Source organism: Heterodontus francisci, chromosome 1 (genome assembly GCF_036365525.1).
Source record: "Heterodontus francisci isolate sHetFra1 chromosome 1, sHetFra1.hap1, whole genome shotgun sequence".
NCBI lineage: Eukaryota > Metazoa > Chordata > Chondrichthyes > Heterodontiformes > Heterodontidae > Heterodontus > Heterodontus francisci.
Window position 1 is genome coordinate 173443245 of NC_090371.1, and position 13286 is coordinate 173456530.

Consider the following 13286-nt stretch of genomic DNA (forward strand, 5'->3'; position numbering starts at 1 on the left):
TTGACTGCAGTTTTGCTAGGCTTGATGCCATACTCGGACAAATGCTGCCTTGATGTCAAGGGCAGTCACTCTCACCTCACCTCTTGAGTTCAGCTCTTTTGTCCATGTTTGAACCAAGGCTGTAATAAGGTCAGGAGCTGAGTGGCCCTGGTGGAACCCAAACTGAGCATCAGTGACAGGTTGTTGCCAAGCAAGTGCCATTTGATAGCACTGTCGAGGACGCCTTCCATCGCTTTACTGATGATTGAGAGTAGACTGATGGGGCGGTAATTGGCCGGGTTGCAGTTGTCCTGCGTTTTGTGTACAGGATATACCTGGGCAATTTTCCACATTGCCGGGTAGATGCCAGTGTTGTAGCTGTACTGGAACAGCTTGGCTAGGGGCACGGCAACTTCTGGAGCACAGGTCTTCAGTACTATTGCCGGAATATTGTCAGGGCCCATAGCCTTTGCACTATCAGTTAGAGCTTTCTATACTTTGGAATGTGCAGAACCCTAAATTAGCTAATCTATTAGCCTTTCATCTGTGTCTTTAAATTTTCATTTTCTGGCTGCATTTTTCAACCTTGTTATAAAATTGTCAATAGGCTCACCTAGTTCCTGTCTGAGGTGTTGAAATTCATATTGGTACATCCGATGATTTAGTGCTATTTAGGAAATTATTGAATGTCAATCTGCACTATTGCTTAAACTTCTCAAATGTCTCTAGGACATCATCAGATTCCCAATTCATAAGGGGCTGTAGCTGTACATTCGTTCCAGTCCTGGCTGACTTTTTGTTTTCGTTTTCGCACGATTCACTCAGCTTTTCTTTCTCATTTTCTGGCCCTAATTTGGGTCAAATTTTTCAGATCCAATTCAGCATTAATTCATTTCAAGTGTTTTGGGTTTACTCACGGACACTCGTTGCCACCATATTATGGGCTGAATTTTACCAGTGCCTCGACGCCGTGGGTCCCGGCAGGGGGTCCTGTAAATTTCAGCGGGGAGAGGCCCGCCTCAACCCCCAATATTGAGAGGGGCCCGCCACATATTACCGGCGGCGAGGGGACCTCGGTGCGGCCCCCCGCAGCCTGGCGGCAGGGCCTTCATCTAAATATTCAAATAAACAATAATGAGATTTAAATGAACTTACCTGAAGGCAGCGGCTGTCCCACGCCGATTTTACGGCCGCCGAATGCAGCTAGTTTGCTGAACTTAGTTCCGAGACGAGAACCTGGTGGGGAGGGGGGAGTAAAATTTTCAGGGCGGCAGAGGGTAGAGCGGCAAAAACAAATGCGATTGGGTGAGGGGATGGTGAGAAGGGGTTGAAGGTTAAAGGAAAGAAAGTTTGTAGGGGGGAATGTTGTGAGGGAAATTTTAATGTTTAGTGGGGGTAGGACAAATAATACTTATTATTCATCGAGGGGGTGGGAGAGGGGATTTGAAGTGTGCATAACATTATCTTGCAATCTATTTAAAAACCTGCCACTTTAAACATATAAGTGCAGGGTTTGAAGCCCTTTAAAAATGGCGCCTGTGCGGTAACACCGGACGCCATTGCTGGGTACGCGCCGGTTGCCCCCTCTACGTCATCCAGGCACCCTCTACTTAAATGAGCCCCCATACGTAATATCGCAGGGGCTCTTCAGCAGCACTTCCACGTCGGAAGGCCGCTGAGTTCAAAGCACACTGCCGCTGAGCGTGGCACGCTAATGAAATTTAGCACTATGTCTCTTGGTTGGTTTCTGCTTCCCATATGTTAGAAATAATCAAACTTTTGTCTTGGAAAGGCTAGTGTCTTTGTTTATTCCATTCAGCTTCCATGCTCCCTGGTATAGGACTACCCCAGGCTGCTGTCCTGTTACATGTCACATGACTCTCCAGTGCAGTTGTAAATGTGCACCCCCCGGAACACTTACATATAGCAATTAGTTCCTTGATAATTAGTTCCTAGCACTTTACAGTTGGTATAATAATGTATAACAGGGAGATTGAGTCATTAAATGGGCAGAAAAGTGGTTGCCCCTTTGGTTTCGGCAGGAGGGGAGTGAATAAGGTGTGAGCAGGGGAAGCCAGTGACCAATGGACCAAGTGAGGTGCATAGTCAGTGTTTGCTGCTATACTGGAATACATGGTGAGAAAAAGTCAGCCAGTAGAGTGGAAGGGAAAGAAGTCTAGGATAGCTATTAATGGCCAATATATTATGTATATATTATATATATTTGATTTAAAACCTTAGTAATTACCTACATTAGATACTAGAAACAACATGGCTGTAGGCTAACACAACAGATGCTCAGAGAATTAGACTGCTCTGTAGTGGCACCCGGTGGCCAAAAACCACAACTACAGGCAGACTGAAGCTTTTTTTCAACCATTAACTAACTCTCTTGCTGCCCTGCTAAAGGCTGAATTTTTTCCTTCCTAAAGCTGGGGCTCTGAGGCTAGTTGTAGAAACTTTACCACCACTGGTTGACATCAGCTATTTCAGCACAGCTTGGCAAATGAACCTGGCATCTTCTCGACTGTGTGACTTAGCTACTCACTGTCTCAACCACTCTTTTAAAAATCTAATAATATAGCAAATTGCTTTTTAGTTTCTATCAAGGGAAGAGAGCTGACTGACTGCTTCATACCCTCCTCAGCTGGGAAAAGCTGACCACATTTTGCCTCAGTGAGCAGGCCTGGAGCTCTTCCTCGCTCTGCCCCCTAATAATGTGAGCAAGGAATGTAAATGTGGAGAACAGCAAGTGGTAAACGCCAGGATGTAGTAGCCCTGAAAATGTTCAGCCCATTCAAACCCCAAATGTAAAATTCTGAAGCTTCAAAGTTTTTGGTAACTTTCTGTCATGTACCAATTACAGCACTGGTAACAAACAGGCACTGCTGTTTTATTAATGTATTCTAGCCTGCACACAGTTTTACAAAGATACTATTACATTAGGATATCTGATGTGTTTATTGCTCGTCAATGCAAAATATCTTCTAAATTACATCTCTCACTTCTTGTTAAGGGAAAGTATCAGTGGCAGAAATGTAACCATTGTTTGCGTTGTTATCATTTGTATTAGAAAGCTTCCTGCCTCCTTTCCTGACAGCGACTAAAATTTTAGAATTGATAGGTTTGTGAAAAATTAGGATGAATATTTCATAGCAGATGTTTTACTTACCAAAATAATGGGTTACATGAGATAACATTTTTTCCCACATTGTTCCCCACACAGTTCCTGATCTCAGCTGGACCCTTAGAGCCACTGCATCAAAGCTAAGCATTTCTCCACGGAGAAGGGCTATTGGAGGATGGGGAGATTAGAAGATGTGGCACTCCAATACACACTCACACACAACTTAATGGTCAGCAGTTATAGAGTAGGACTGGAAGAGGTTTCATGGTAGTTTGCCTGCTATGTTGCTGAACTGAGATATAATGTTGGGAAACTTAGAAAGGGGGGAGAAGAACAGAAAAAAGACAGGGCAACAGTTCGGGGATTACTAATGGTGTCAGTATTAATTATCATAATGTAATCATTGAGTGTGTTTATCAAGTTACCCAGATGTGGACTGAGTTCATAATGGGTCCATTCTGAAGTTCTTTGGAAGCATTTTTAGTGTTTACAAAGTGATGTTGTATTCAGGTCTTTCGGTTTACACATGGAATAGCTGGCACAGACTGTGTGACCTCTGCCTGTAGCTACAGAGAAGGAAAATAGGACTTACAAAGCCTGTGTAGCTCTATACACTACTGCATGCTACAACCTGCTACATCATCACATTGTGCAGCCCTTTGTCTCTAACCCTCATAACATTAGCATATAACAATAACTCTGAAATTACAATGCGGAGTATTAACACAAATATTTAATGTGTTGTTGCTATCTCTGGTGTTTTAGCCGAGGCATTAACCTCTTTAGTTTAAACAGATGAATTCTTCTATTCAAATAAGGGGGAGAGGGATTTCAGGAGAACACGCTCAGCATTTGTCCACTGGTATCTCACGGCATGATTTCAGGGCAAGTGTTCAATAACTGTACTAACATTGTGATCACAAATAGTTTGACTAACATTGCTTATGATTGTATTCCTTGATGTAGTGCTTCATATGATGCTGTACTTGATAGAAATGTGGCCATTAAGAAACTCAGCAGACCATTTCAGAACCAGACGCATGCCAAACGGGCTTATCGAGAACTTGTACTCATGAAATGTGTCAACCACAAAAATGTAAGTTCTAACATTTTTAACATATCCTGATTATTCCTAGAAGCTGCATTGGCAATAAAAACATGGAGATGGCATTCATTACGTAGGACTGTAGGGAAGCTGCCAATTTACTAAACATTTACCAAAAAGCTTCTCTATTCTATTAAGCTGATCTTGCTTTCTGTGGCAAAGAATGTCTTTACTGTTTAGCATATCAAATCCCATTATTATGGCTTGTTCCATGCTTTTAGATAAGAAAAAGCCCAAGAAATCCATAATAATGTCAGATAAAGGCTACTGTGAATTACATGCTTACTGCTTTTCAGGCTGATTTTACCGGGCGGCACAGTGGCGCAGTGGTTAGCACCGCAGCCTCACAGCTCCAGGGACCCGGGTTAGATTCTGGGTACTGCCTGTGTGGAGTGTGCAAGTTCTCCCTGTGACCGTGTGGGTTTTCGCCGGGTGCTCCGGTTTCCTCTCACAGTCAAAGACTTGCAGGTGATAGGTAAATTGGCCGTTGTAAATTGCCCCTAGTGTAGGTAGGTGGTAGGGAATATGGGATTACTGTAGGGTTAGTATAAATGGGTGATTGTTGGTCGGCACAGACTCGGTGGGCTGAAGGGCCTGTTTCAGTGCTGTATCTCTAAATATGTCTCAGTAAAATTATGCTTTGGCAGCATGTATTTGATCTTGTATTGAGATTTTTAGCAAATCAAAGACCTCTTGGGGTAAATCTTTGTCTTCACCACCTGGGTGGTAATCTGATGGACCTGGTTCGCCTGCCTGTTGTAGGACCTGGACAATTTTCATGATATTGATTTATTGGCATACAAATCATGCAGGGGGGCGCCACAGTGGTGCAGTGGTTAGCACCGCAGCCTCACAGCTCTCGGGACCCAGGTTCGATTCTGGGTACTGCCTGTGCAGAGTTTGCAAGTTCTCCCTGTGACCGCTGTGGCTGTGGGTTTCCTCCGGGTGCTCCGATTTCCTCCCACAGCCAGAAGACTTGCAAGTGATAGGTAAATTGGCTGTTGTAAATTGCCCCTAGTGTAGGTAGGTGGTAGGGAATATGGGATTACTGTAGGGTTAGTATAAATGGGTGGTTGTTGGTCAGCACAGACTCGGTGGGCTGAAGGGCCTGTTTCAGTGCTATATCGCAAAAATAAAATTACCCACTAGATAGTGAAGAAGAAAATTTACTCCCTTCCTCCCTCCTTGTACTTCTGGTATTTTGCATTGAGTGGTATTCCTCCCAGGTTGCAAAGATTGATCTGGACTAAAATCATTCTATTGCTATTAGTCTACAGCCCATTAAGTGTACACCTCAGGCTGAATCTTGCAAGACTCTGCACCCAGGGTGAACCTCACTCAAAGGGAGCACAAATTGGAGAATTGGGCATGGAGGTCAGTGCATTCATTCTCTAGTAGTTTACTGTGATCACTTCCAAACCTGGAGTGCATGAATTGGCTAAACTGACCTGTGCCCAACTTTCTGATCTGTGCTCCAGTTGAGTATGATTCTAAACTTGGAGTAAGGCTTTGCAAAACTCAGCCTATGGAGTTTTACAAGTCAAAGTACTGTTTCCCATTAATTTCGATGCATGTTGGTTTTGTACTGTTTTTAAATAGTTTTGGATGATTTTTGTGTTCACCTGGATGAAGGATGCATTTGTTTGGGAATGGAACCTTTTCCACTTTTCATTCACAGTGTCAGCACAAAGACTCTCAGGTTAAACATAATAGAGGTTCGATAGAAAAACATCCCTGTGCCCTTCCCCAACCATGGGGCTGAAATGCTTTGAACCCACTGGTGACCTCTGTCACTTGAAGCTGTCAAGTGTCTAGTGTCAGGACAGGATTATATAATTTAAATACAAGCGGCAGGTGCCTGAGCTACAATGACCGCCTGTCAAACGGGATGAAAAGGCAGAGTAAAAGCAGCTGCTGCTTGTTGGGAAACTTCTTCTCTGTAATCCAAACTACTCCTTTTATAAGGTTGGTATTACCAATGGAAACACCATTTTTAGGGGTAGGCAGTCCAGCACCCAGGCCCAGACAACATCTGGGTCCCACTGGCATAGTTGGGCCAAACTGTAAGCCACGCGAAAGTAGAGTGGCCAAGGATAAGATAATTTTTGGTGTGGGCATTCACTCCTCTTGGCCCTATCCACTAAAGGCCCATGTTTGAGATGGGTGGAGGTTATGCCCACATCAACCATTGCACAAATTGGAATAACATGGAATTCTGAGTGGAGATCCAGCATTGCCAGGTTCAGCCAAGAATCCCAGCTAAATCTGGGATTGTCTTGAGCCACAGAGTTAAAGCACAGAGTGTAATGTGAACTGAGTGCATTGTAAATAGTGAGAAGTTGAGAATTTGGTGAGAATGGGACTGTCTGGTAAGTTGGTGTGTAGATTAAACTGAAATTTAACCTTAACATTTCAAATTTTACTTAGAATTTTATAAACTACAAGACAGTTAGCATTCAAGCAGTTAGAAGTTAATCAGCTGGAATAGGTAGGTTGTCTTATGAGTTAAGGTTGGACAAGATAGGTTTGTATCTGCTGGAGTTTAGAAGAGTAAGAGGTGACTTGATTGAAACATATAAGATTCTGAGGGGTCTTGACAGGGTGGATGTGGAAAGGATGTTTCCTCTTGTGGGAGAATCTAGAACTAGGGGGTCACTATTTAAATATAAGGGGCCGCCCATTTAAGACAGATGAGGAGAAATTTTTTCTCTCAGAGGGTCATGAGTCTTTGGAACTTTCTTCCTTAAAAGGCGGTGGAAGCAGAGTCTTTGAATATTTTAAAGACAGAGGTAGCTAGATTCTTGATAAGCAAGGGGGTAAAAAGTTATCGGGGGTAGGCAGGAATGTGGAGTCGAGGTTACAATCAGATCAGCCATAATCGTATTGAATGATGGAGCAGGCTCGAGGGGCCGAGTGGGCTACTCCTGCTCCTAATTCACATGGTCGTATGTTCAGCTGCATATGCTTGAACTGGGGGGTAATTGCAGGGAGTTGGAAGCTAACTAAGCAATAGTAACTTGGGTGTGGCTTAGAGGTGTATAAAAGTAGAAGGTGTTTGTTAAGGCATAGAGCACAATGTGAACTGAGTGCATCATAAACAGAGTGGGAAGTTAAGAATTTGCTGAGTGCGTGAACTCGGTACAGAGGAGGAAGGAGGTTCACCTTTTAGTTAAATTAATTAGTTTAAAATAAACCATGTGAATTAATTACATAAAATTTTAACTAATTAAATATATGAAACAAAGTTAGATAGATATGACAGTGCAGATGCTACATCTGCAGCATGTGGGAGTTTGTAGAGAGCAACGTGATCCCAGGCATCTGCAGAAAGTGTCTGCAACTTGAGGAACTTTGGCTCAAACTTGTTGGGCTGGAGTCTGAGGTGCAGACATTGTGGGTCTTCAGGGAGGGGTAGAGTTACTTGGACACATTGACCCAGGAGATAGTCACACCCCTTAGATTAGATAATGGTTTAGATTTGGTTAGTGGTCAGAAACAGAAGGATGTGACTGGGACTGCAGATTCAGAGCCTCAGCCTTTGTCATTGTCTAACATGTATGAAGTACTTGCTACCTGTGTGGATGAGAACAAAGACTGTCGGGTGGATGGCAAAGTGACCATAGCACCATGGTACAGGGGGGCATTCAAGGGGGGGGGGAACTAAAAGGAGTGTGGTAGTGATAGGGGACCGTAAAGTCATGGGGACTGATATTATTCTCTGCAGCAGTGATTGCACATTGCCTGTCCAGTGCTAGGGTTAAAGATATCTCGTCACGGCTGGAGAAGAACTTGGAGAATGAGGGGGAGGGTTCAGTTGTTGTGATCCACATAGAAACCAGCAACAGAGGTAGAAGTGGAATGAGGTTCTGATGAGGGTGTTTGAGGAGCTGTGATCCAAATTAAAAAGCAGAACTTCTTCTGAACCATGTGCAAATTGGCATAGGAACAAACAGATTAGATGTTTAAAAGCATGGCTGAAAGAGTGTTGTGGGAGGCAGGGGTTTCAATTCTTGGGGCACTGACACCAGTACTGGGGAAAGAGGGAATTGCTGTGTTGGGACAGGCTCCACTTAAATCAGCTAAGGCCAGTGTCCTGGAGAATTGAATAACGAAGACAGTAGATAAGGCTTTAAAGTAATCTTGGAGAGGAACGGTTCAGATAAGGTTAAATTTATAAATCAAGACTGTAGAGCAGAGTTGTGATTTGGGTAAAATCAAGCCGGGCACGTCAGGAGTCTGGAGCACCTCAAGTGCACTAATCTGTACGGCTACGGACCAAATGCTAGAAGGTGGGATTAGAATGGGTGAATTGTTTTTCAGCCGGCACAGACACGATGGGCCAAGTGGCCTCTTTCTGTGCCTTAAACTTTCTATGATTCTATGATTCTGAGACAATGAGTTTAATAATGGTAACAGGACAAAGGCCACTTCAGTGAAAAATAGTAAAATGTTAAGAATAAAGGCACTATATCTGAATGTACAAAGTATTCATAACAAGATAGATGAACTAATGGCACAAATAGAGATAAATAGGTTTGATCTAGTAGCCCTTACTGAGGGTGCAGGATGACCATAGTTGGGAATTAAATATTCCAGGATACTTGAATTTTAGAAAACATAGGCAAAGAGAAAAATGAGGTCGATTAGCCCTTCTAATAAGGATAATATAAGGACAGTACAGAGAAAGGATCTTAGCCTACAAAATCAGGATATAGAATCAGTATGGATGGAAATACAATCTTCTGAGGATGAGTGGTCATAATATGATGGAACTTCATATCAAGTTTGAGAGTGATGTGGTTAAATCCAAAACTAGAATATTAAATTTAAACAAAGTCAATTACAGAGGTATGAGAGACAAGTTGGCTGAGGTTGATTGAGAAATGAGATTATAGATAAGCAATGACAAACATTTAAAGAAATGAGTAATAAAAATCTCAACACACATACATTCCCTTGAGGAATAAAAACTGCACTGGAAAAGTGATATAGCCATGGTTAAGTAGACAAGCCAAGAGTAGTATTAGATCAAAAGAAGAAGCTTGCAGGTTGCCAAAAAGAGGAGTAAGCATGAGGATTGGGAAGGTTTTAAAAATCAGCAAAGGATGACCAAAAAATTAGTAGAGAGAGAATATTGAATATTAGAGTAAACTAGAAAGTAATATAAAAACAAATTGTAAGAGCTTTTACAAATATGTAAAAAGGAAGAGAGTAGCAAAAGTAATTATGTGGGTCGCTTACAGGCAGAAATAGGAGAAATTATAATGGGGAATAAGGAAACATTGGAGACATTAAACAAATATTTTGTTTTTGTTTTCACAGTAGAGGACACAAAAATGTATCGGAAATTGTGGGGAACTGGGCATCAAATGAGAGTGAAGAACTTAAAGTATGAGTAAAGACAAAGTACTGGTGAAATTAATGGGACTAAAAGCCAACAAATCCTGGGACTTGATTGCCTACATCCTAGAGTTTTAAAGAGGTAGCTGCAGAAATAGTGGATGCATTGGTTTTGATTTTCCAGAATTCCCTAGATTCTAGATTAGTCCTGGTGGATTGGAAGATAGAAAATGTAACCCCACTGCTCAAGAAGGTAGGGAGAGAAAAACAGGCCAGTTAGCCTGATAACAGTAGTAGTGAAAATGCTAGAATCTATTATGAAGGGCCAGGTAACACAGGGCACTTGGAAAATCACAAAATAATTCGGCAGAGTCAACACAGTTTTATGCTTGGTAAATCTGTTACAGTTTTTTTAGGGTGTGATTAATAAGGTAGGTAAGGATGATCAAGTGGATGTGGTAATTTGGATTTTCAGAGTGCAATCCATAAGGTGCCACCTAGGAGATTATTACACAAATTTAGGGCTCATGGGATTATTGGTAATATATTAATACAATTGACGATTGGTTAATGGACAGAAAACGGAGAGTAGAAATAAATGGGTCACCTTCAGGTTGGAAGTTCACACAAGATCAGCGCCAGTGCCTCAACTATTTACAATTAGATGAGGGAACCGAGACTAATATTTCCAGGTTTGCTGATGATAAAAAACTAGGTGGAAAAGTAAGCTGTGAGGAGGACGCAAAGACACTGTAAAGGAATATAGACCAGTTAAGTGACTGAGCAAGGTGGTACATAGAGTATAATGGGGGAAGTGTGAAATAATCCACTTTGGCAGTAGGAATGGAATAGCAGATTTTTTTTTAAAGGTGAGAAGCAAGTAAATGTTCAGAGGGATTTGGGCGTCCATGTTAATTTTCTGTGATCTGTGTACAAGAAGGCACAGCAAACAATTAGGAAGGCAAATTATATGTTCACCTTTGTTGCAAAGGGGTTGAAATACAAGATAAAAAAGTCTTGCTGCAATTATATAGGGTCACAACTGGAGTGCTGTGTAGAGTTTTCGTCTCCTTACTTAAGGAAGGATATACTTGTCTTAGAGGGGGTGCATCGAAGGTTCACTAGGTTGATTTCTGGGATGGGATGGCTGTTCTATGAGAAGAGATTGAGTAGAATGGGCCTATATTTTCTGGAGTTTTAAAGAATGAGAGGCGATCTCATTGAAACGTATAAAATTCTTAAAAGGCTTGATAGGGTAGATACTGAGAGACTGTTTCCCCTGACTGGAAGTATAGAACTTGGGGTGATAGTCTCAGGATAAGGGGTTGGCCATTTAGGACTGAGATGAGATGAGGAGAAATTTTTTTACTCAGCAGCTTGTGAATTTTTGGAATTTTCTACCCAGAGAGCTGTGGATTCGATGATTATATTCAAGACTTAGATCGATGGCTTTTTGGGCACTAAGGCAGTCAGGGATATGATGATAGGACGTGAAAGTGGAGTTGATGTCTGTCAGCCATGATCTTATTGAATGGTGGAGCATGCTCAGTGGACTGTATGGCCTACATCTGCTCCTATTTCTTACGTTCACAGGAGCACTATTGGGGCCGAAAATTTCCATCCCAGTGCACCTTACCTCAACTCAGAAAAAGTCCTCCCATGCATCATTTCTTTTCTCTTTATGATCTCAGTGAGCTTGCTAATTTATTGGCAATGAGAACTGCAATAATATGGACAGTTTTATGGTGTGAACTGTAATATTCTGATAACTGTAAGGCTTAGCACAGAATATCTAAGAGATCGTGGTTGGAATAACAGGAGTCTATTTACGCAAGTCTTGCATCTATGGCTTCCACTTACACTCTACACAAGGTTCTATACGGATTCTATTACATCACTTCCTGTGATGATGCTCACAGACTATTTACATATCCTGCCCAGTAACAACCCTATATTACATTATACTACATCTCCCCCCCCCAAATCTCTGACTTCACTTTTTAGATTCATTGCTGTGGTGTTTTTACAAGTTTTCCAGAACATGTTCTTCTTTCTTTCGAAGGGGTTTGAGGTTTTGAGTCTTCTAGTTCCTCCTTCTGACTCTGGTGTACTCCAGGAGAACTATTTGATGACTCAAGGGTTGTACTCTGGGTTGATGGCTGATTGCAGCATCACTGGTTCATCAAACCTTTGAGATAATTAGTCCTCCTGTATTTGCTGCTTCTTTAGTATTACCACCAATGACCTTCTGTTTCTTCTTATCATCCCTTGATCAGTTTGGACAATGTATGATCGTGGAAATGGTGATTATTCGATCACTTCTCCATACCGATTTTGGTCTCTAACTCAAACTGATTCCCCAGGTTGGATGTCTGACAAGTTTCTGGTTCTGTGACATCTGTCATAATTTGCTGATTGATTGGAATGCTCTCTATCCTCTCTCTTCCTCACTTTTTCCAAGTCGCCTGCATTCACTTGTGGCTTGAGTGTTCTTGGGAGTATAGGAAGTTGGGTCTTCAACCTTCTTCCCATTAACAATTCGCATGGGGCTAAAACATTCTGTAATAGTGTCGATCATCGGAACATAGGAGCAGGAATAGGCCATTCAGCACATTGAACCTGCTCTGCCATTCAACATGATCATGGCTGATCATTCACTTCAATGCCTTTTTCCCACACTATCCCCATATCCTTTTATGTCATTGGTATTTAGAAATCTGTCAATCTCTACTTTAAACATACTCAATGACTGAGCTTCCACAGCCCTCTGGGGTAGAGAATTCCAAAGATTCACAACCTTCTGAGTAAAGAAATTTCTCCTCATCTCTGTCCTAAGTGGCTTCCCCCTTATTTTGAAATTGTATCCCTTGATTCTAGACTCCCCAACCAGGAGAAACATCTTAGCTGCATCTACCCTGTCTATCCCTTTCAGTATTTTGTAGGTTTCAATGAGATCACCTCTCATTCTTTGAAACTCTAGAGAATACAGGCCCAGTTTCCCCAATCTCTCTTCAACGGACAGTCCTGCCATGCTGGGAACAAGTCTGGTGAACCTTTGTTGCACTCCCTCTATGGCAATAATATCCTTCCTAAGGTAAGGGGACCAAAACTACACACAGATCGATAACTTAGAAGTGCTAGTTGAAGAGCTTCATTCTTTTTTAACAATGCCTTCACAGTCCTTACACCTCTCTCAGCTTTACCATTAGCCTAAGGGTACCGAGGCGAACTATTGATAAGAATAAAGCCGTATACTTCTGTAAACTCACTGAAGCATTCATTTGCAAATTGTGGCCTATTGTCAGATATCACAATATTTGGAATTCCATGCGTAACAAAAATTTCTCTCAAGGATGTGATTGCAGCTGCTGAACTTTGACTTTATAGTTGTTTAACTTCAATCCACCTTGAATAATAATCGACTATTATCATGAACATTTTACTTTCATGCTCAAAAATATCCACACCCAGACGCTTCCATGGTCTCGATGGAAAAGGAGATATGAGTGGTTCCTTCATCTCATGACGATTGATAGCACACGTGATACATCTCGATATCATCTCGTCAATTTCTTTTGATACACCAGACCACCATACTGATTGTCTCACCTTGGCTCCACAATTTGTGGTTCTCAAGTGTCCTTGCTGTAATCTCTCCAAGATCTCTAATCTCAGTATTCTAGGGATAACTAATCTCTCATCATAGATCAGTAAATCATCAACAATGCTGAGATG

The 13286-nt window shown here is 41.9% G+C and overlaps 1 protein-coding gene across 6 annotated transcripts in view; it reads left to right on the forward strand.

The window, feature by feature from the left end:
* The window catches only part of mapk10 (mitogen-activated protein kinase 10), a 260364-nt gene that overhangs the window by 126113 nt on the left and 120965 nt on the right, over nt 1–13286 (forward strand). For all 6 annotated transcript variants that reach the window (XM_068015005.1, XM_068014958.1, XM_068014895.1 and 3 more), the window contains one exon: nt 4073–4202. In XM_068015005.1, coding sequence (XP_067871106.1) covers nt 4073–4202 — 130 coding nt within the window. The remainder of the gene's footprint in view (nt 1–4072; nt 4203–13286) is intronic.